We start from the raw sequence: 24455 nt of genomic DNA, 5'->3' as shown, positions 1-24455 counted from the left end.
GCATGATAAAAGTTGGAAAGTTGATCAGATAGCCCTGCCTCTGAAGGCTTTTCATGGTGTCAGATTACTTTTTTCAGCATGTCAGCCCTATGAGAATCTATTGTGACAATGCAAAAAAGCTAGTTGTTCTGAGATGTTTAGTTGGTGCTCTACAGGTGAAAAATGTGTTATACTGTTAGAGGCATTTATGGCAAATATTCCTAAAGCACTGTGGCACCTCCTGTGGGGCATTAGAGCCTGTGACCAGTGACACAAGATCATGAAATTTATCTTGTGAGAGCAGATTCAAGTTCTTTACGTGATCATTATGTTGCAGCTGAGTCCACCATAAGTCATGTGGATTTTCTTTTTCCTCTAACATGCAGCTTTATTTTCCACAACAGTAAATGTATTTTTCTATATGGTGTGGGCCAAATTCTGCTTTGAGCTCTACCTGCCTAGATGAAGCAAATTCACTCCCAAGTTACACCACTTTATAAGGTATACCCATTTCTTACAGGAGCAAAGTTATATATATTTATTACTTTTGCTCTGAACTGATGCTCAAGTTAGCGCATTGCCTTTTTTGTTCGTTTGTTTGTTTCAGAAATCCTACCGTAACAAAATAATACAAGATGATAGGCCATATGACTTAGTTGTGTGTTAGTCATTAGAGCAAAAGACCTAAGGATGAGAAGTTTTCAGGAAAACAGAATTTGGGCACATCTAAAGAAAATTCTCTTCAGTAAGCAGCACCAGATAGCCAGAATAAGGTTGAGTAATTTGTCTGAGTTGTTCTTAAATTGTTTGAAAAATAATAGCTTTCTCTCTTCTTGGTAAGAACACACTAATTTAAGCTGAGTGGGATATACTAATGTATTGAATCCATTTTGCTACAGATAGTGTTTCAGGCTCAATGACTCGGAGATCTCTGAAAGCACAAGGAGTTTTTGGATATTTTTATGTTTTTACACTGTAGGTAGGTGACAGCATGACGTAGTTGATTGGGCAGATTCTGTGTTAGCATATAGCATTTCCTTTAATGGTAGCACTACAGTCAAGGAGAGATTACTACTAAATCCAAGAAATGTCATTTGGCCATCTAACTAATCCCCATATTTTTGGAGGCAGAGGGAGAAAATGCTATGGGTTTTGTTTGGTTTGGGTTTTTTTATTTATAAAAAGATACCTTAGGTTAATCCATTTTGAATGTCAAGAGGATAAATCTGACAGGAGTCAGAAGAGCTCCAGTGGGACTAGCACTACAAGTTACAAAACAGCTAACATCATCCAAGACTAATTTCTTTCCCCTGTTTGTCCTACTGTGGAGGGAGAGTTAAAAGGCAATTCTTGGGGAGTTGAAAGGCCCCATAATAGGGCTCCTCTCTCTAAGGGAGTAAAACTGCTTTGTGGCCTTTGTCTTCAGGCTGCTAATAAACCATCCCATGCTGTGAAGCTTTGAGTTCACTCTTAATTCAACTTCGGTTCAGCTTCCATCAGCTTTGGTTTCCCTGGCTTTGTGAGGTTTTTTTTTTTCTTAAATATATGGTGTATCTAACTTGCATTTCAGTTTTTTCATTCATTGCCTGAGTTTATAAATGTACCAGCTTTGTAACACCCTGTTTGGCAATTTTTGTCAAAGCATAGAAATCACCAGAAACATTTCAGTAGCTGAGAGTTTTGATGGTTACTGCTGTCTTTCTGTCTGTCTCTGAGTGCACATCTCTTTCCCTCTTAAAGCATCTTACGGATGCAAGGATACGTTTACCCATATGAATCTGTGTCAGATCTTCTAGACTGTTCATGAGGACACGTTATTCTGTGCAGTTGGGGTCTGGCTGATCTGTCTCCTTCCCCCCCAGTCCCCAATTATGTGACTGATCATTTAGTAACATGTTTGTCTGGCTATTGTTTCTGTCCCTGCTTTTCCCGATGAGACCAAAATATAGTACCTGGACTTGTAATTGCCAAGTAATTTGCACTTGGCAAGTTACAGATTTGGCAAGAGATGGTTTGGGGGGATGTTCAGTTGATTTTGCGATCCATGAGGTCTGACACTGGAGGAGCAGCTGCAATGGGCCAGTTCCAGCCCTGCCAGCCCAGCAAGGTACTGTTTACTGCCTTTGTACCTAGACAGAGCTTAGAGAACGATGGGGGGAAGAAGGGGATCTCCCGCCTTCTGGTGGGAAACAGTCACGTGCCTGTGATGGTGGTCAGGGTTGGGCACTGCCTGCCAGGCTTCGGTCCATGTGGGCAGCTCTGTTTCAGGGCTCAGTAATCGAGGTGGTGTTGTTCTGTGCCCTCTGCTGCTTAACCCTTAAACTGCCGCTCTCGTAGGATGGCCAGCACTGAGTGATCTGGAAGCAGTGGACACGCACAGTCAATGCACCTTGACTTCAGAACAACTGTCCTGACAAATATTAGTATGATCGTGTCTAGAGCCAGAGGGAGCTCTTAAAGTAAAATTTAAAAAGACGAAGCAAAGGTTCCACAAAACTTGCTTTGTTTGGGGTTTTACTCTGAACACTTGCCTAATCGTCTAAATGTCCCTGCAAGTCACATCCTTTTCAAGTGAGCTTAAAATAGTTGCAGTTTCTGTTAGAAGTCGTTTGAAATGAAGTGGTGGTGCTGCATACCTCACTGAGCATTGGTTGCATTTGTGCAGGCATGTTTCCAGTGTTAACAACACAGGAAAGAAGTAAGTGAGGGTAGTATGGGGTAGCGTGTTACTTAGAGAACAAGGGAAGGGTCTTGTGCAAGAGAAAGTTAGGCTGGATGAAGTATGAAGTACCATCAGTTTAGTAGTGAGCTGAGGCAAAATCCTGTTATTAAAGGGTCAGGCATTCTTCACTAAAAGGACAGAAAATTGGCAGATTGGTCTCAAATATCTAGTTTGTGACCTTTTAAGAAGTTTGCAGGGAGGGCAGAGAAGCTGGATAGTCAAGGGGTTTCACTCTAATTGGTCTTGTCATCTACTTTTCAAGAAATGTATCTATTTTCTCTGTCTTGGGTTTGATGGGTTGTATGAACCTATAAGCACTCTATGGGTTTCTGTTTTGATAAGATCATATGTGATTAGGTCTTGCCACGTAAAGAAGTTGAGAGTCCAATGGATATCTGCTACTGTCTTCTCAAAATTATATCTATAAGAAATCAAAACAGCATGAAAATTAAGCATACAGTTGGAAATCAGAAGGTCTGTGTCTTTATAAAGGTATGAAAAGTAGCTTATTTCGTGCTATTAATTTTAAGGTAAGTGAACTAGTCTTACACTAGGTATTGGAGAACTTAGTCACATAAATTTTACTTTGTTTCTGACTGAGTACTGCTTTCAAATCTATAGCTACTCAGATGTGGAACTAGCACACACATTTACCTCGAAGGATGGACTCTTTGCTGTGTCATAAATATATTAGGGATTGTTATTTCCAGAGTGGTGTGTGTACGGTTGTCTGCAGAATGGTGGGGTTTTTTTGGTTCTTGGTTTGCAGATTAATTCTTATCCAAAATGTAGCAAATCTAAATGTACTTCAAGAGGTAGGATTCAGGTAAAATTTGTTGTGCTGCTAATGGATGGAAAAAAGCTAAGTACTCCAAGAACTGGCGGCCCAAATGGGAAGGGGTAGTAAAGAATTCAGGGGTTGGGAATGGGAGATAAAACAAAAAAGGTAGCTCAAGGGAAGGAAAAATGGAAAGGAAAAAGAGGGCAGACAGCATAACAAATGGAAGATTAGATTGAGAGTCCTTTATGCTTAGAAAGAATTGAGATGCAGAAAGGGAAATAACATTAAAAAAACCACAGGAGGAGTCATTATATGAAAACAGCACATAGCCTGAAACTAAATACTGAACTTTTGTGTCAATTTGAGAGATTTTTTGAAAATGATAGCGTAAAAAATGTAATTGTGTGCAATATCAGATTTTTTCTTTTTTTTTTTCTTTCTGGGTTTTGAAAAATCTGAGCTTGTTTATTATTGAGTGATATTTCTAAAATATTTTTTCCTGCAAACCCTAATTAATAAAACCTAAGTGTAGTTGGAGGGAGAGGAAATACTGTATTTTAAAATGGTACTATCATCTGCCACATTCCTACCATCACTCTTTGCTTTTAGGACTGAAAATCAAACTGACCTTCGCCAGCTACTTTAATGCAGCTGAGAACACATGTTGAGAGGGCAAAGGCTTGCACACGTAAATGTGATTTTGTACCCTTGGTTCATGCCAAAAGAAAGTACAATTATTCTCTGCTCAAAAGTCTCAGTGGGAACCCTGGCCATTGTCAGATGGGTGCTTTGTGCACATCTGCTGCATTGCCCAATGCTTGACTTGACTGCTCACCCTTTCATTGAGGATAAACAAGGAAATAGAAACTCCTGCTTGTGTAACTAAAAGGATATGAAAGGGTACGTCCTCATTCGAAGCACTCTAGCAAAGAGTAGCCTGACTTGGAACAAATACAGAGGAACAAAATTTATCCGTATTTACCAAGTCAGACTGCTACTTCACGCATGTAGCTGTGGTACCATGGATAAATAATTACTCTTAAGGCTTTTAAAAATGTGTATATTCAAGCTCTGAAGTATACAAGTAGATCTCTAAACAAACATGTCAAGTGTGATTAGTGTTGTGTGCAAATGGACTGTCATACAGTCCTTTCTGTCCATATCTGTCTCCTATTTAAGTTGCATTCAATAAGAGATGCTGTCAAATATCAGAAAAGCAATTTTCCAAGTTTCAGTTTATTCATGCAAAATGGGGAATAACCAACACATTTAAAAGCACTTAGAATTTGTTGTTATTAAGAGAACTTTTTTTTTTCTCCCAGAAATTGGCATTCCAGTAGATGCAAGTGATGTTACTTAGATATCTGTCTATCTGTTGTGTGGCTCTATTCCTGGAGTAACATTTCTGATGAGAATTGTTTGCTATGAATTTTTTTGGACCCAAGAATAACCGCAGGTGTAAAATTGGTGTAATTGTTTGTCTTCAAAACAGCGCTCACAGAAAAAGGACAAAACTAACTTGAGTAAAAAAAATCCATGACCAGAGAGTAGCAGAAACTTTAGGTGAGATTGGCAAATGATGTTTTGACAGGCTCGTGCAATCATTCCAATGTGGTTTAATGTTGTAGGAGCCTGCAGCAAGCCTGCAAGCTGACACAGCCTCTTACCTTCTCAGTTTTAAATGCAAACCTTCTTTTCTGATTGGAGATCTTGGATAGTCTAGTCACACCTCAACAAAGCCCCTGGAACCGAGGGAAACTTATATGCTATGTAAAATAAGCCATCATGCAGGGGAAGAGTTACAGAGCGCCTTCAGAAAAACTGCTTGGTTTCTAAACTAGACAAAAGGGAGGGCAGTGCACAAGTAGGAAGCGAGGGCACCTCAAACAAACCTCAGCTAGGACTTTGCAAGATAAAAGGTAAGCAGATACCCTGCCAATACAATAGCTTGTGTAAGGAAATATATACGAGACATGCTCCCTTTGTATTTTTCAGTGCTGCTACACCCTTTCACTTAAACCTCCCTACTTACCCCTCAGGATAGCTCCCACCACCCTCTGATACGGTCATTCCTTACCTAGAGTGTCCATTTGCCCACTGTTTCAAGAGATCCCCCTTTCTTGGCAGCTGGTGTCCTGTAATCATTTCCCAAAGAGGAGAAACTGAGAAGCATTCGGTAGCATTAAAATGCGTGGGCTTTGACCCTTTCATGTGAGTACACTGATGCTAATGAGTGACTTGGCATCGTGCATAAAGCATGTATGCTTTGTGAATAAAGTATGTGTGCTGTTTTCCCTTAAGAATCAGCTTTGTTCCATATTTTTCATACACTGCTACTTTAATTCCTTCAAAATGAAGGAAGCCACCTTACTCCCACTGCTGCCAGCATCTTTCAGCTTCCTTCTGGGGTCAGGCTCGTTTCAACGCATTCTCTGCTTCAGCCCCTTTCCTCCCTTTTGCCCTGCTGCTATGTACAGGGAGGACTGTATGACAGTCCATCTTCAGTCAATGCCAATACCTCCCAATTTAGGCAAGTGACAAGCCCATCTACTTTTATAAACTCAAGACTCAGTACTTTAAGAAGAACTATATTTAACGATGTCCCTGCAGAAAATAGCAAGGAATATAGCATTATAGCAAGCTGCCCTTCATATGCAGGGATTAACCTTTCAGGCACTGGGAAAATACTTTCAAAACAGATATCTCATTTTAACCAACAAATAAGTGTGGCAAGCTTTCTATGAGCAGCAGCCAATCATCCTCATGGAAATCTCTTCAGATTTTAAAAGCAAAAATCAAATCAGGATTTACACTTTAGAGAATTTAATAGCAGTCTTGGTGGCTTTGTAGAAGGTGAATCTACTGGGAGAGATTCAAGTGTCAACACCTAGTGCCATTTTAGGTGACCTAACTTGTCTTGCCTGATCTACAGCCACCTCTCCAGAAGGGCATGGGTCTGATGTCATATCTGCCAACCCCATGCAGGTGTCTTGGATAGTATAGAAGTGCCTAAAATAGCACTACATGCCCCTGTGCTTGCATCTAAATCCCATGCTGTTTAAGCTCCTGCTCTGATGTGTAGGAAAAGGCACTATGCTACTTCATGTCTCATTATTGAGTGAAGCATTAACTGAAATTTTGACGGCTTACAAGCTTTATAGATGTCAGAGGTGGTTTTCAACAGAGGCAGAGCTAAATGCTGTGTCCGGTATTTCAACTTAAAAGTGTCACCTTAAATCATTCCTTTGGTCAACGTGTTCCTTCTGTAAGGTTTTAATCCTGTTAGTGTTCCTTGGTTCAGCAGCAGGTACTATGTGAATCAGCAAGTGCTCTGAAATGTTCAGAATATCTTCATATGCATGTATAGAGGCAGCTAGGGTTTATAAAATACTTGTAATGGTGATTTGGCAGTAAAAAAAATGATCCTTGCTGTGAGAGTCTGCAGTCTGTATGACTGCTTGATGCATCACCCCAGCCATGCCTTTAGCATCCAGTGTGTGGCTGAAACTCAGAAACCACTGTTTGCTGTAAGTTCAGACAATGAGACAACAACTAAATAGTTGCCGCTTTACCTGACTGTGGCCAACTTTATCTGAATTGATCCCAAAACTATTGGCATTGATTCTTTCATCTTTCTTCTGAGATAAGTCTGCTCACTTGGCAATTCCAAAAATAGAGACTCATTCAGCGATCTAGAGACATGTGTCTCTAATAGCTTGTTTTTCACAATCTATAGAAGCCTGATCAGAATGAGAGAAAAATAGCTGATTACCTCAAATCATGTTTGTTCATGGCACAAAGTGTCAAGCATGTTCGTGTGCAAGGTGCGTCTTGATGGATTCACTCTCATGCAGTTTTGAACTTCTCTAGCAGCAACGTATGTTAGTTTCTGTGAACTTTCAGAGCAAAATATTTCTCTCAGCTATTGGGGAGGAATGAAAACAAACATAAAGACCTCATTGCCATCATGGGAGCTGGATGATATGATGTCTTTTGAATGTGGTTCTTTATTTAAACTCTTGCTGGATTTAGTGGCTGGCTGAGGCAAATATTTCCATACAAACATACTGGTAAAAAACCAGAGATCCTCAGTCCAGCCTCTGAGGGAGCAGGACTGTTAATTTTTTTATGCTCAGTTTTATGTGGATAACAGGTAGTAGATAAGAAAAAAGTTTGTAAGGTTTGAGAATGAGGGCTCAAAAAAGAAAAACAGCGTACTAAGTTCTTGGCAGGGCAGTGTAGTGTATGTGTAAGGATATGAAGAAGCCAGTGAGAAAGCTTCAGAGCTCCAAGTGCTCTTATTCACTGTCTCAACTACATGAGGCATATGGTGGTTTTGTTTTGTTATAAACATTGGTTTGGGTTAGCTACAGGAGGCAACTGATACTTCTTCCTGAAGACTGGATTCATTTTCAGTTTTGTTTGACACATTTGGACTAATCAACCCAAATGACATCATGGACATCAAATTGTGCTGGCACACATCCTAAAAATGATCCTGCTGGAAACTTCCAGCTGAATTTCCATCAGTGGAAAATGTACTCTCAGCAAAAGCAAAACTTTATGTGAGATTGTGATAAGGTTAAGGGGTTTTCTGGCAGAAAACTTAAAATATTCTGTATGGGATGGGTCTCCCATCCTACCTGAGAGCCTTTTAGATTGGATAGTTCGTTACTTATTTTGTACAGTGTTTTGCTGATCCACAGCTCTCATTTCCCTCCTCATCTTTCAGAAGGAGGAGAAAACCAAGACTTATTTCATCATAGGAGACTATTGAATTTTCATGTCAGTATTATAGTCCTTCCCATGAAGGAGGGAGTTTGCCATGTCTTGTTTGGTGGATTCTCGAAAGGATCCTGGCCAACTTTTAGCTGGAAGGCTGCTATCACTTCACCCAGTTTTCTAAGGCACAAAAGAAAGATTAGCAAGAAACTGATGGAGTTGGGGCTGGAGATTCTCTTGTGAACTGTGAATGTGGGAAGGAGAGGACTTTTCTTTTTTTTTTGCTTTCTTTTTTAAATTTAGAGAGCTTTAAAAGTTTAAAGCAACTTCTAAAGAAATAGTTGTGTCCTGTTGAGCTGTTCCTTCTATTAGCCAAAATCAAATGCAGAAACTGCCTAAACCAGAAGTGTGACGGTGTGCTCTTAACAGGTTCCTTTCTTTTACAGAATACTCCATTTCCATACCTTATTTGTCCTTACCATAGCAACAAGTTGTCTTTAAGATTTGTCTAACAAAGCTTACCTCCTGTTGGTTACAGGCCATTGCTTTATATTGTTTTCATCAATGAAAACCACTGTCAACAAAATAGAATTATTGTTGATTGCTATCAGCTTTGTGTCTTTTGTTTTTTCCCTGCACTGTCTATTTGATGCCCGTTTATGTCATTTTTTTTCTAAGCAACTCACCCTCTCTGTTTTTTTCTTTACATTGTGATCGGTACCAAAAATGCTGCTCATTTTTCACGCCCACAATATATGTGGTCAGGCTGATAAACTGAAAAAAACTGAATCCCAAAACCACCATTTGGAAAGAAAATTAACTGGGAGGAGTACAGTCCTAGTCAGCTCACGACTCTGTGGAGTCCGCTGAACCACTGCAAGATAGTAGCACAAAGCCATTAAATAAGCTTGTCTTTCAATTGCATAAAAATGCTGATTCCTAAGCATACAGGAGATATTGCAGAAATGGAGTACTATATGAACTGTTTTCTAATAGAATGTTTGTTCTTCCCTAGCTTAAACCTCGATATAGTTGTAGTCTTCAGTAATTTCTCAAATTATTTCATTTCTGCGGGAAAGTGTGGGGAACTGCAAACAATTTTACATTCTGTTGCTACAGGTGGATGGACTAAATATTTATCGAAGGGATTTTGCTACTGTTATCTCAGGAAAAGATATTTCTGAAAGAAGACTTAAGTAATTTTTTGTGTAGCTGGCCTCCAGGTACCCTCGGGCACAAAAAAATAACATGAAGTTGTGGGGGGCTGTTACCTGAGGGTTACTGATGTAAAGAAACTTTTCAAGAAGAAAACTCAGTGAAATCAAGTTATCTGGATTTTATTGCGATACAATGGAACTTGCAACTATCTTCATTGTCTTGCATCAGTTTGAAGTATGTCCTTGGAATGACGTTAGGGAATAATTAATTATATTCTCCCCTTTTCGTGCAAGATTGGAGTGCTAAAGCATGCACTCTGACTTTTGCAAAAGTTGGCTTGAGAGGAGGAAGCTGTGCTGGTGCTTTCTTTGGGTTAGCCCCTTGCTTATGCCCGGGAGCTAAGCAGGGCTGTTTGGAAGGCAGCCTTTTGTGCCCTGTCCTGCTGTGACCGGTATTCTTCAAAGTGCGCTGATGACCAGCCAGGGCAGTTGGTATCTTTTATATGAGGTGAGACGCTTTTGACGCAGTGGGAGGCAGAGCTGGGCTGCTCTCTAATATGTGTCAGCTGCCTGTAGCCTCAAGGACGGTACTGAAGCCAGCATTAATGGGAAATATCCCTTTACCTATTGGAAAACATATCATTTTGTCTGGTTGAGAGGAAGAAAAGTAAGAGGAAGATTGGACTAGTTTGGGAGTAGCTATTCTACCTCTGCAAACTGATGCAACCCTTACTAATACAGAGTTATTCTTCCCTACTAATTTTGTATGGCATCAAATGTGAAAAAAACTCCTCAATGCAGAATAATGAAAAGACAGAGGAACAAAATTATTACTTACAAAAATAGCTCTTTGAAAGTACTTGGCTTTGACTTTCATGTGATCCCATTCAGGTCTACAGAAAAAATTGTAGATGGAAGCAGTATTACACCAATGTTCCCTTTAAGGGAAAAATCAAAAGTGCAACAACATTTGCAACATAAATAAGAAAAATTAAGTAGAAAATTTTTGAGTGGACATTACAGAAACTGTAAATTACATGCAACATGTTTGAATTATCAAATTTTGCATTGTGTAGAAGAGGTTGGCTTGTACTTTTAGAACAATAGAAGACTGTAGCATCCAAGAAGAGTATTGAGCTGAATTGGAAATGTATATCAATAAAAAGAACTTGGAATTACAGAATCAATATTTTAAAAAGTCCCAGGAGTATAAATGCTCATGCTTTAAGGAATACCAATTTGCAGACAACTGTTGAGCCTTGGAGTATACGAGCTCTTGGGAAATGTTTTGTCAAAACTGCCTGGAAATCAGATTTCTTTCTTTGAAGCATCTGGCCCTGGCTACTCTGCAGAGTAGTTTGATCCAGAATCACATTCCTCTTTCTAAAAGTAAAAGCCTGTTCATTGCTAACAACAAGAGAAGATTAAAACATATTTAGAAATATAGTAAAATGAAATAACTTGGTATATTGATAAAATAATATTGTTAGCTGCTGATACTGTTAATCAGAGCAATTCTAAAAATCTTACCTTAGAGAAATGGGATTATGGTTCCATATACCAGAAGTTAAGAACAGAACCAAAGATACTTTGGCTAATGTAGACTTTTGGTTGCTGGAATTTCTTTTGTGCACATTTACTTACAATCTTCCTAAACCTTTTCAAACAGCTTTAGGTAACATTTAATCACTAAAATAAGATTCATTGAATAAGGGTATAGTTGCCGATATTTAAATCTAATCTGTTATTACACCGAAACTTTTCTGAAGTCAAAGTTTGAACTCTCAAGAAGTGTTTGTTTGATCTTGCAGAAGATATCCCAGTGATTAATGTTAACGATAAGGTGTTGATTGGTGCTTGGGAGAACCTATTCATAGAAACAATAGACTATTATATTCTACTTTAACTACCATATAACAATATTTAAGCTTTACTCTGTAGAAACAATAGTCTTATTTATACATCCCTGTCTGCCTTTAAACCAGCATTACAGTTTCTGGCTTCCTATTAGGTTGAAAGCACCCATTAACATTTTCCGTGCTTGAAGAGTTCAGTTCTATACCAAGCTGCAGAAAAAAGCAAGTGGAATTTGTCAGCCTGACTGTCATCTGAAGTTTACAGTAAAAAAAGCTGAGCACTAGAACTGCTAGCTGTATTTTGCAATTCATCTGAGAGGTGTACTAAGATCTGAGACATCACAGGCTAAACCCTCCTTCTTTTTGAGCCAGACTGCACAAGCCTTCTTTCAGTGTTTCATACTGTTGCCAAGGGTAAGAGCACCAGGTGCACCAGATTTCTTACCAATACCAAATCATCCAAGAAGATCAAATTTACTGGACCTCAAAATAACTAGAGCATCTACTCTTCTCAAAGGTGAATATTTGGTCCTGGAAGCCTAACAGTCAGAAGTTTGGTGTAGTAACTTTATATTATTGTTGTTACACTATTTTAAGTTAAGTTGAGCTGTGCACTGAAGAGCTTGCAGGTTATAGGAATGCTTAGGCACTGAATGTATGAACTGAGCAGAGCATAGATTTATCTTATTGTCTTCATGCTGCTTCAATTTAAGAATAAAGAAGCAAGCCTGAAACCCTTCCTTCTCCAGCTAGCATGTCAATGATTATAATTTAGCAAAACTGATTTTCAAGAAGTGGAAATACAATCTACCCATAGAGTTGGGGAGAAAGGTGAAATTACTACAGGGATGATGCAGAACCTACACGTGAAACTCTGCTACCTCCGATCTTGGCATTTAGTTCTGGAAATAGAGATCTTTTCTACTTGAACTAAAGTGGTGTTCATTTGCTTATGCATAATAAATTATTAATAATCTTTTAAAGCCAAATCCAGAACTACTACATTTTGCTTTGTTAACACAGTTGTGTAAGCTGATACATAAACAAAAGAAATATTATTGATGACAGTGTCATTTCATTAGTAATGAATTTTTGCACACTCAGATCACCTGGCATTATATTAAAATTAGACATGAGTACACAATTATGTCTTTAAATAGCCCATGCACTTGGTCCTGTGTTGATCTCGTCTTTGCACAAAGGTAGACCATTGGAGGGAGGAAAGATGATTCTTCATGCTGTGTAAAAAATGCACCTAAAAATTAAATGGTCTGAGTGATTTAGACTAGAGTAATAATTTGCATTATGTAACCTCAGTGTTTTTAATCTGATACTAGTCACTTTAAAATGACAATAATGTGGTGCAGCAACCACAATAGTTATCTTTTTCTTATCTTGTTACAACACACGTACCAAGCTCTAGAGGGTTCATCGGGGACCACTTTCTGTACTGTTGAGGTTGAGCTACGTCCAGCTCATTTTCAAAGTAAACCTTGGCTCTAAATAGCCTTTCTCTGTTTATTAGTACAGCTCATGTTTTAAAACAGACTCTGCAGAGAGAAGGAAGGAAATTATCCTTGTGGACTGGAAGAAGCCTTCAGTTTGGAGAAGATGCATGAGAGATTCTGGTAGCTATCAAGGCCTATGATTTTGGTTGCTATCAAGGCTTATGGAGGACAGTGGGCTCAAGGAATGTGAAAATTAGGGTCTAGCATAAATACTAACCTGTTTGAAGGATGAGGGAAAGCTTTCAGTATAGCATGAAAGACTGAAACTCAGTCCTAGGATCAGCATGACAGGCTGTATCCAACTGCAGGAGCTGTGGAAGTAGAGAAAGACCGTATAACCACAGACCTACTGAAGGTGGATGGGGAAACAAGGGATACGAATTGTCATGACAATGGGAAGGGAAAGCTGCAAATCCAGGCAAATTGCATGGATTTTCTTCTTTGAAGCAATTGATTGGGGTTTTGAGGGGAAAAAAATCTAGTATGAATAGAGATAAGAGTGAAAAAAACAAAGACAACAGGCTTGTGTTTGCTCAAGTGTAGCTTGATTTTTGAGCAGCTTTGTATCATGATTTGTGGGTGTAGGGTGAGAGGGAGGACTACCAAGAAAGGGCATTGTTACAGTGGAATCTAACTCGAAAGAGGAGGATTGTTTTCTATATGCCAAAAAATGGCAGCTGGACAAAAAAGAAAAGAAAATGTAAAAAAGGGCGGACCTTTATGTATGTATGTATTTGAATTTATTAGCTGCCAACGTTGTCAAACAGAAATGGAATTTGATACTTTATATTCCTAGTTATACGTATTTCACTCCTACTGGAATTCCTCTGGCAGATGGTTTGTTTGAATGTTGGTCTGGTTTCATGTTTGTTTGTTTTCAGAAAGCAGAGCGTAAAGTAAAAGAAGACAAGATATTTCTTCCAGCAGAGAGCAAGCGTCCTAACAGTATCCCTAACTAATGTTACATTAACAATTGCTAGAGCCTCATGGAGACACCAGTCTGTCACTACCTATACAAACTGTCACATTATTTAAAAGTACATTTTGGAAATAACATAGATTTTTACATTTAGGAAAAAAGTAGAAATCCTGTCCTACTATCACAACTTTACAGAAAGCAGTAGTTGCTGCTGTTTCTTTCCATGTGCAGCTGGATCACCTTGGTTATGTTTAATAAGAACTCTGTTAAGTTCATACTTCTGAAGTCTCAGTCAGGCTTTATAAAGCCATACGAAGGCTCCCCTTCATGACTTTACTTGGTGCATCTTCCTCCTTCCCCTGTGAAATTCCATTTTTGGAGTTGAGGAGATTAGGATGCCCTTCTTGCAGATATCAATTCCTGCAAAGACATGTCATACTAGCCTTCATACAGAGGAGCTTTCACAACCAGGAAGGCACTGTGGAACATGGTTAAAGTCGCATCGAGTTCCAGCTAATACCACCTTAAATATTTTCTGAGTCATTTTATGTGTTCTCCATCCAGGAGTACATTTTAGTGTATCCTTACCCCTTGCACTTCTTTCTTGCTTCTATACTTTCCTGTATGTAAAAAAGTGATTAATTAGTTGATGGTTTCAGATGCAGTAATTCTGCATCTGAAGATTCTCTTCTCAAAGATTTTTTTGACCAAAGAACTGCACTGCAATCAAACTGATTATTTGCACATTGCAGCGTATTAAAACAATATGGAACTATCTCCTTACACACAGGTGTACTATATTCAGGTTTCACTGACCTCAAGTTGTTCCTTGCATATCTGATCTATCATCACTTGGGTACCTGAAAAAGAGACCGCATCCATTGCCCCATTTTATTTTATTTTAGGTTGTTTGCCTGTATTAGAATGGAGAGATGAGATACTTATGGCCCTTGTATGTTGGCTTTTGCGGGGCGGGCTATGCAAACCTTTTTTTGACTTTTAACACATGCTTCCTGTTGGTCATTTTTGCTGTATATGATTCATCACCGTCTTTTTCTTAGAACATATTTCAAAGGTGTTGGAGTGATGTGCTCATTTCCTGTCTTTTTAAGTTCAAGCACATTCTTTTTTATCTTGGGAACTTCATTTAGTAACCCAGGGTCTCTTAAGATCAGACAATGAAAGACTCCACCACATTTTCTTGCTAAAGAGGTGGCGTGAGGATGACATCATTCATCTGTGCTAGACACTGACTCATAGGCGTTTGACCTGAGGGTGGAACCTAGTAACAGGGGTTAACATGAAGTCATCTGCAGTTGCACAATGCATTTCACAGTTGTTCTCCCTCTCCTTTTTTAAACCATCTAAATAATTGCAGAGTGCACAACATAACGAAGTACAGCAATAAGGGCAAACATTGCTTTTGGGGCTCTTCCAGGGTGCTTTGTAGACCACAACGAAAGTAGGAAAAGTTTTGTGATAGAGTATTGGATTTTACATTTGGATGTAGAAATAGCTTTGTCCAGTAGCCAGAAAATGGAAAACAAATTTGTCTTAAAACTGTATAGCATACAACCTGGTGCATTAATTTTCGCTGTGAAATATTAGACCTGTTTTTAGATTTGTAGGGCGGTATCATATTTTTAATATGGTACCTTTGAGGCATTGTTGACTTATTAGTATCTAAGACATGTTTTGATTTGTTCTCTGTTTTTTCCCCTGGTGTTTTTTGGCTACGTTTTCAGCTTGTCCACAATTGCTTTTTTAGAGTTCTTTGCTTCATATTCTGGCATAGGGTCTGGTCTCCTTCTTGTGAAATACAGTTTAAGTGTGCATTTAAGGGCTGAAAGTCACCAGTGATGTAACTTGCAAGAATATCTGTAATATTAAGAGCTTTAGAAAGAGAATTACCTGTTGGGCTCTCCAGTTTCTTACACTGGTTGAAACTTGGCAGAATTTGTCATGCAATAATATTTTGGGACATTAGAAAATCTAAGGCTTTCCCTTGTCAAATCAATGGATCAGCAATTACCTTCTGCTTTTATTGTTAACACTGAGCAGGAGCATGACCGTTTCTCTTTGTGGACCATAGGAAAACATGCCCATTCTGTCCAGCAGACATTTGGGCTGTTTCACTAGATTATCTGGGGAGTGTGGCTGCTCCTTCGCCCCACCTATAAGTAACACAGGGAGTCCGGCTGACCTGCCTGGAGGTAATGCCATCAAGAGGATGATTGCTCAGGACTAACTGTTTCCAGGATCTCCCTTCCAGTTAGCTAGAATTGGTTTGATGTAGGCTCTTTTTATCCTCTTATAACATGAGAAACACGCTTTTCCCTGCTTCAAAAGCTGTGGAGAGTGTTAAACACACAGTTTATTTTTGCCTACTGGTGAGTGCTGTGTAAGCGTTATAGTCAAAAGAGAAACAGTTGGAATAAAACACTGACTTCCAGTATTAGATTCTGGAAATCTTCTGAGTCTTGTAAGCAACTTTACATTTGAGTATAACATGGTTTAATATAACACTTTAAATACTTTTCTAGATGGTATATAATTATTTACCTAGCACTTTCCATTTCAAGTCTCTGAAGTTTAGCTTATAAATGGGCAAGACAGGTGGGAATTCATGTTTGGAAATTTGAAGATTCTGTTATAGAACATTTGGTAAGAATGAATGAATTATTAAAATTAGGATTGTTACTGAGCAAGAGTGATAACATATGTCTGATTTTGAAAAATACTCTTTTTCTGAAAATGATCTAATGGTTTACAACGTATGAGGCTGGACTGCCCCCGCCCCCCCCCCCCCGAATTTTAAGAGACTTGTAGATCACTACTGTGTCCTATTTTTAACTAGAAAATATGTTAAGTATTTCACTTCATAGCTTATATGAGTAGATATATTTTAGTAAACTTCTGGAGAAAATTAACAATATAGGGCTTGCTTTTAAGAAAGTTCTCCCTGTGTAAATGCAGTGTAGCCTGCTTCTCTCCACTCAGCTGATTCAACAAAAGGTTTAGGCGCATGCACTTGCTTTTGTACACACAGTTGGTCTTTAAAAGGTTTCTTAATTGAGGGCCTTTGTCTTTGATGGCTGATTTCTGAGTAAAGGACAGAAAATCTGGTTCTTGAAAAAGATATGAATAGGTGGAACGCGATTCTGCTGCCTAACTTCTTACCGAAGGACGATGTGAAGCCTTGGAGTTTGTTAGACAGATGTCCGCTTCAGTGGTACATAAACAGTTTTCTACAAAATTAACAGAAGCATTATCTGGAACAGGACAGTATAAAATCTCTTTGGCTCCTAGAGGTGATCTATACTTGAAAATTTAACTTGGAAAAAATATTTTGAGTATTGAACTTCATCATAAAATAGGGAGAAAGTAGTCTCTTTTTTCCACAGACATTGTTGAGTTCTAATGCAAATTCCATGCAAATTACTGACCTTGGAAACACCATGGGGGCAATCTTTACGTAGGCATGAACAATGTACTAGGGCATAAATAGTCTTGGTTTTGACATCAGATCTGCAAGAGTTTTTTCAGGTTACATGTTTCTGGAGCAAATGCATTTATTAAAGTCATTGGACAAAAATCTGCTTTACAGTTTTTCTTCACTAACATTTTCCCAGGAGATTGTCTATCATTATTCCAAGGTAGTTGGTTGTTTTCTGAATTAACTTTTGTCTGGGCACTAGAGGATGCAACTTCTATATGATTTGGTTAAGGTGGTTTGAGCCATATCTTTGAAAGTAACAGAGGTGTGTGTTCAATGATCCCATGAAATGAGAAATATCTATACCTATAGGCATGCAGACAGATTCTAAACATTCTTTGCCCTTCACCTTAGATTATGTACTTAGCATCTTGCTTTTGGTCATAAAAATACGCATTTAGAAATGAGTATAATTAATCAAATAGTTATTCAAACTATTCAATTTTAAAATGTATGTGTGCTGTAATTTTTTTTACACTCATGCACACACACCACCAATGTTATGATTTAGGTATATTCGTAGACATTCTTTCTGTTGATTAAATTGCTTATCTCTACTGATCTAGTGAAAAGCAGAAACATTTGCTTTTGGAATTATAGGGAATTACAGTCACACTTACCTACAAGGTCTTCTTTCAAGGAAGCACAGCGACAAGCAGGCTTTTATTTATGGCAGACAGTAAATTTGCTGAGTTTCACTGGGGAAAAAAAAAAGAGAGGAGAGAGGAGGGGAGGAAATATACTAAATAAAAATATATTTTTTTTTTTTCAAATCCAGGAACTGGAAACCTTGTAATCTGCAAAGCACTTTTTTTGGCCCTCCAACAAGAACATATACCACAGAATAAGGACAGAAATTTTGTTTACATTTCTTTGCTTCTGTATGAAGAAAATACCAATTGTAGCCCGTATCCTCCAAATGTTTTGGGTTTGGTTTGGTGGGGGTTTTTTCAGATTTCATCTTGGAATTCTGTATTATTAAAATATAAGTTTATAAAGGAGAGTCTGTCAGAGTCTTAACTGCAGTGGTGCTCCTAGTGCTACTGCAATTTTATATGTGTTTCATTATGTGTTGTACATAATTTCAGTATATGATGTACACATTCCTAAACATTAAGTATATCCTATGAAATAACAGCACCTCATAAAAAGGGATCATTTTCATACTAATGATATACTTAAGCTGTTCAGAAACTAACTGAACTCGCAACTTATTTCCTGAGGCAGGATTTGGGGATATATTTAATTTAAATGGGGCAGCCATAGTGAGTTATGAATTGTGAAATGACCGCTATGTTTACCGCTTAAGAGGTGCAAAATTGTTAATTGATACATGAAGTCTCCCTTACCAAGTAAATTCTCACATGTTATATGTCTCTATTCTCAACAGTTAGATCCAAACAGTGATCTGCACGTGTTTAGAAACTTTGAAATGTCATCTGCTGAAAACTTTGCTCAGCCTTTCAAGAAGAAAGTAAGGCAGGTTTTTCCATTTAAATGGCTCAAATTCACTCATCATTGAAAACTAATGTCTTATTTGGCTTAAGGTAAAATATGACTGTGAAATCACTTCTTAATGTTCCTCAAATTTCTGTTTCTCTTCTTTACCTCCTTGCCTTTCCTTGGAATAATGGAATTAGAAGAAGGGGGAGGAATTCCTACCGAAAGTTAAAGATCACGAAAGGCTGGAGATGCATTCTGTGTATTGTTCCATATTCATGCATCATATGTTGCTTGCTTTTCTTTTTTCTGCTACTCTGTGTTTGTACTGTTAAGGTGTCTTTACACTGCACTTAGAAAGTTTAAATTTAGGAAACAGCAGTCTCACAACAAACAATATTGGAGGCTTCTGTTATCATTGATCAGCTCTGTTAGCATACACACAGGTTTCAGAGCCTTTAATTTCTATAGTCTGTCTGGGACAGAAAATTAAATCTCAGCTTCTGCTCAGACCTTCCAGTTCTTATGATTTTATTGAAAATTTTCACAACATTTGATTCTTTTTTTTTTTTTCTTCCCCTAAACACCTAATTCTGAAACCAGAGGTCACTAGGAATATTTTAGTGTTTGTTTCATAAAAAAATTTTCACTACAGATAGCTTGGAGGAACATCAGAAAATGAGTGCGAGTTGCCAGGCTTCCTCTGTCACATCACTATCAAAACTGAGGCTTAAAAAAGACCCTGCAAGTGTTGTCACACTTAGGTAAAGGATAAAAATTAGGATTTCTTCTTCTGAGAGTTTTCCCTCAACTTTGACTTACTGAATTTGCGGTGACTGGACGTTAAAGAGCATGGTGTGAGAGCAAATTATTTGTTTGACATTTTCTATGCATTTGAAGCATTTTTTTCATAACTGCCATGTAATTTGTGGGATTGTGGAAGAGAGAGTTGTGAGATAATCCGTTTCTCTGAGATAGTGTATATTGAAGAACTTCTGTCTTTATGTGAAAGAATAACGGTCAAGAAATAACATTTACATTGTTGCACCCTTGAGATAATATAATGAAATTTAAAATAAATTACAATGAAATATTGTTAAATCAAGGAAATTCTCAGTGACAGTTAACGATTAATCAGATGTGCTCTAGTGATTGTTTTAAATACCATATTTACTTTCATCAGAATCTGAATTTCCTGCTTTTTTTGCTGGGATTTTTTTTTTTTTGGAATCAATACTCTGTGAATCAATACTCTTCAAGAAGATGCATTTCTTGTACTCCACTTCCATGTGACCAAGGTGCATGTGTAGTTGATATATACCTTATATTTTTAAAACGGTAAGGGTAGTTTCTCAATATCTCTTCTGCTCCGCCATCCGTATGTTTAAGGGTTCCAAGATACAGTGAGAAGCATGTTCTCTTCTGCACTGCAGGATTCCTAGCTGCTTTAAATGACAGTTTTAAATTAGTGCCTCTGCTTTCATTTTACTGTGTTCCTTTCCATCATCCGTTTCAGCGGTGAAACTTGACTTGGTGTGTATTGCAGCCTAATAATGACTTGCCTTAGGAGCTGTCTGGCTTTGTGCCATGAGCAATCAAAGTGTCATTACTTGATCGTAGTACGTAAGTTGCCGTATCTCATTGCAGTGATAAGGAAATTTCAGGGGGTGAGGAAGGAGGAGGAATAGGAACATACAGTGAGAGAGAAGATGTGCTCTGGAAGAGAAGTAACTGTATTGGTTTTGGAATTAGGCATATGTTCCTCACATTGGACAAACATAGCCCATAATAGTTCAGAAAGTTTAACGATATACATTTTCAATTTATCAAGCTGAGTTGAGATAGTTAAGATAAGAAATGAAGCTTTTGTTTTCCGAAGTGCTGCGTGCCCCTCACAGCCCAAACCTTTGAGCAGAGCAGGTATTGGGAGGCTGGTCCAGCCCCAGGTAATGGATATTCCCATACTGACAAGTGCTACCTTCTTTAGCCTGAGTGTCACAGTCAGAAAAGAAAATGGAAGATCAAGCCATCAAGCAGTCACTCTAAAGCTGATTGCATTTGGGAAATACCAGGGAAAACTTAGGAACTTGGCTTGCTTAAGTGGTTTTGTAAATCCTATCTGGCTGTCTAATTCTGCATCTATAAGCATGTAATTACTCTTATTTTTAATCTGACTGTCAGACTAGCAATTTATTTCACAAACCATCACATAACATGTCTGTTTCACACTTTAAGAAGAAATATATGGGTAAGTAAATCTCTAACTCATGCAAACATTGTTTTTGTCTTTTGCTTCAGTAAAAAGGCTTCACACAGCAGTAGATGAGGATACAGGGCCAGGAGCATAGAATAAGATTTCTCAGAAACTCACATTAACTAACGTCATGCACGTCGAGCTAATGGAATCTTGTCGTCACCTGTAAAATTTCTGTCAGCAAACATCTGGGTTAGATTGAACTTCCCAATAAACTGTGTTAAAATTGACAGGGCACAAAAGGGTTTGTATGTGAAACGCGAAGACAAGAGCTCTAAGAATTGTGGTGTTCTCCAGACTGTTGTCTCAAAGAATTAAAATATCCTCAAGAGGGAGATGGGCTCTTTCAGTAGAACTGGACTTGACTTTGGCAATTCTGCATGTTTAAAAAAATAAATAAATAAAATTCTAAATAAAATCAAATCACTACAAAAATGTCAAAGCCTTGACTTTGGCACAAGACAAAGGAAAGGAACTTTGTCTTCAATTTCCATGAGCATCTACAGCATGCTGAATATAGCGTGCTGAATCCGTGCAGAGAGTGCTGTGTCATTGTGAATGTAGGCCAAAGTTAAAAAGCAGTTAATCTGCTTGGTCTTTTTCCATGCTATAAACTTGTTGCTAGTGTACAAGTTGTGAATGGATTGTTGGTCCTGGGCTCTCACTTATGTAGCATGGTGGTACTGCAGTTAAGTGATGTCAGGGCACAGACCTATAGACAAATTACAAGGGGTTATTTTTCACAAGGAAAAATTGCTTCACTCTGCTGTATTCTGTTGTATTTTTATGGCCATAAATAATTGTCAAGAAAGACAGAAAATTCCGTTAAAACATAAGAAAAAGCATTTTTGCTTGTGAAGATGCTCAAACACTGGCAGAGGTTGCCCAGGCTGGCTGTGGAGTCTCCCTTCTTGGAGATATTCAAAACCTGACTATGCCCAACCCTGAGCAACCAGCTCCAGTTGACCTTGTTTTGAGCAGCAGGGTTGGACTAGAAAATCTCCAAAGGTCCCTTCCAACCTCAGCTATTCTGTGATTCTGTGGAAAAGTGTACTTCAGACTTAATTTCTCAAGCATTTTCTTTTAGCACCTCTATATACTGTAAAGTTAGTTGAGGATCTTCACTATTAAACCTCTATTTCTGTATCGCTGTTTTTGTGATGTGGTCTTCCTAGTGATTAAGAAGCAGCTGTGTGCCTGCCTCCCATCATTACTGTCATGGAGACAGAGGACTGGCTTATTGGGACTGGGAACAGCACTGGGGTTTAAAGGAAGGGCACAGTCTCTTGAAAGGACTAGGGTGTAACACTGGAATGGCACTGAAACACCAAGAGGATGTGAGTTGTTAATCCAGTACTATGGCCAAAATTACTTGTAAAATGAAAACATTCAAATTCCATTGAAGTAAAGTTCAGTGTTTAAACATTAGTGATGTTTTGCTCTGGAAAATGCTTTTTATCAGCAAAGGAGGGACATAGAGAGTGAATGAGGTGTGAGGTCTTGTGTGCTTTTCTGAAAAAATGGGCACATTTGATAGCCTTTAAAATAAGCTTCTGGTTATCTTTTGTTGCCCTACTTCAGGTGATGACATGCTCTACCTTAATTTTTGAAAAGTCTAAAGTGTTGACATGAGATGTGCTATTTGTTGATAGAGGAAGGAGGCAAAAGGTTTTGGTGGTTTGGAGATACATAGTCCTGATATGGTGCAAACCTGATTTCCATCCTTATAACACTGAAGTGAACAAGACTGTTCTTTTGGCAGGAAGGCTGCTTTTGTCTAAAGGCATGAATCCATTTTTTCCTCCAAATTTGACTGTTCTGACCGGTGTATTACAAAGGCTGTACATGGTAACTCAACCTCTGCTACTTTGTTGGTGCTATTAATTTTCAAAATCATAATGCACTTCAAAATCATAGATTTCCTCCTTTTAAACGCATCCTGTTGTCTTGTTCCACCTTGCTATGATTCACTTTTACCTAATTTTCCTGCCATAGTGCTTCTGAGTATCTGTCTGACTCTTAGTTTCTCCACTGCGTGTTCAAAGTATTCCTGCAGCAGTGGTCCCTGTCTCTTATCCCACAGAGATAAGAGGAAGTGAGAATTAATTCCTCACTGCCCACCACAGTCATCTGGAAGTCTTTGTCCTTGCCACCTGACTTTCCTCAAAATACCTTTCTTTACATTAAATCCTTGGCTTTCCAGCTAGTTTTCTCCCCCAGTTTTGACTACTGATGGATTCCGTTTCTGTAAATCATCTTGTCTCGTTGATCCTCTGTTAAAAAGTATTGCATATTGGGGGCACAGGCCTGATGCCTAATGCTCCCTCTGGGCAGGGTGGGGAATAGTGTACAGAGAATATCCAGCCAATAGGGTCTGCCAGTTGTTAATGAATGTGGAAAATTTCTCTTCTTTGCACCCAATATGCCAGAGATAATTATCCTCCTTATTTCAGTCATTTTCAGTCTACTGCATTTGAAAAACTGAGATCTTAACAGTGAGTTTGAAAAAGACATTTCTAACACTTTTAAAATTATTACTTCAGTAAAAGAAAACCAACCAGGTGGCTAGCAATTGCAAATATCAATGTCGCTTTCTTTGAAAAGCTTTCAGTCAAATGGGATGTGAGAAGCTTCTGTTTCTCCATTCCCTACAGAGTAGAAATAGTCTTTTCCTGCTTTATTATATCTGAGGCAGGTGTCCCAAATGGGAGCGGTGTTCTCACAGAACAGTGTGACTACTGTAGAGACCAAACCTTCAGAGCCTACTGTGCCCTTTCTCAAAAAAACCAACAAAAAAAGCCCTAAAACAAACCAAAACAAAAAACCAGAACACCCCAAAACCAGGTAGTGTGCCAGCTGTAAAAGGACATAGAAAAGAACAGAGCATGGCCATGGAGAGTGAAGCAGGAAAATCTGCCATAGCAGCTCTTGTATAAGCCCTCAGGCTGAGGCTTTTGCCGTCTTTACTTTATAGTGTTTGGGAAATGGCGAGGGGGTGCTGATCTCGAGATGATGGCTGGGGCCAGGCTGTTTTCTGTCTGCCCCAGCCCTTCTCTTCCATTCCTTCCCAGTATTTATCTAGGTATTCACTTTAACATGCCAGTATTTAAAACTCAGTGAGGTTGTATTTTATTTTGCAAATACCAGCTTAGACCAGGAAGACCAGAAATTAAAGCAACAGCAGCTGTTTGTTGTAGGACCAGGCGATATAAACATGGCTGCATATAGAGCCCTGCAAGTCACTTTTGCCCTCCCCTCCACCCCTGATATACTTTTTTTCAGCTCACTGAATGTCATTTGTGCCTGTGCATGGAACAGGTGTCTCTTGTGAACTCCTTAAATAAACTGAATTTTTAAAAAAGATAGTGATGTCAATTTACACAGGTGCAGACATCATTCAGGAGAATGCTATTTGCACACAAACACACTACTGTTTACTGTCTGCGCTGCAATCAGAGCAGTGCCAGAAGGGCACTGAAGCAAGATGGAGCACGGTTTGCTTTGCTGCTGCTGCTGCTGTCGATTGATGTGAGCCTTCATAAAGTTCCGTCTCAGTGGGCAGAGTCCTTTTTGCTCCTTGAAGCATTAAAAAGTGCTCTTTCAAAGAGTGACTCAGAGGAA

At 38.6% G+C, this 24455-nt stretch overlaps 1 protein-coding gene across 3 annotated transcripts in view; it reads left to right on the top strand.

Moving 5' to 3' along the window:
• KCNQ1 (potassium voltage-gated channel subfamily Q member 1) overlaps positions 1-24455 on the top strand; it is a 368161-nt gene that overhangs the window by 186895 nt on the left and 156811 nt on the right. The window contains exon 13 of one of the 3 annotated variants that reach the window (XM_050897771.1): positions 17919-18079. The exons of the other annotated variants lie outside the window; for them this stretch is intronic. Coding sequence (XP_050753728.1) covers positions 17919-17988 — 70 coding nt within the window. The 3' untranslated portion in view covers positions 17989-18079. Of the gene's footprint in view, positions 1-17918; positions 18080-24455 lie in introns of those variants that run through there. 3 annotated transcript variants of the gene reach the window in all.

This window comes from Gymnogyps californianus, chromosome 5 (genome assembly GCF_018139145.2).
Source record: "Gymnogyps californianus isolate 813 chromosome 5, ASM1813914v2, whole genome shotgun sequence".
NCBI lineage: Eukaryota > Metazoa > Chordata > Aves > Accipitriformes > Cathartidae > Gymnogyps > Gymnogyps californianus.
The sequence above is the reverse complement of the archived record's forward strand: the minus strand, read 5'-3'. Positions and strand labels throughout refer to the sequence as shown.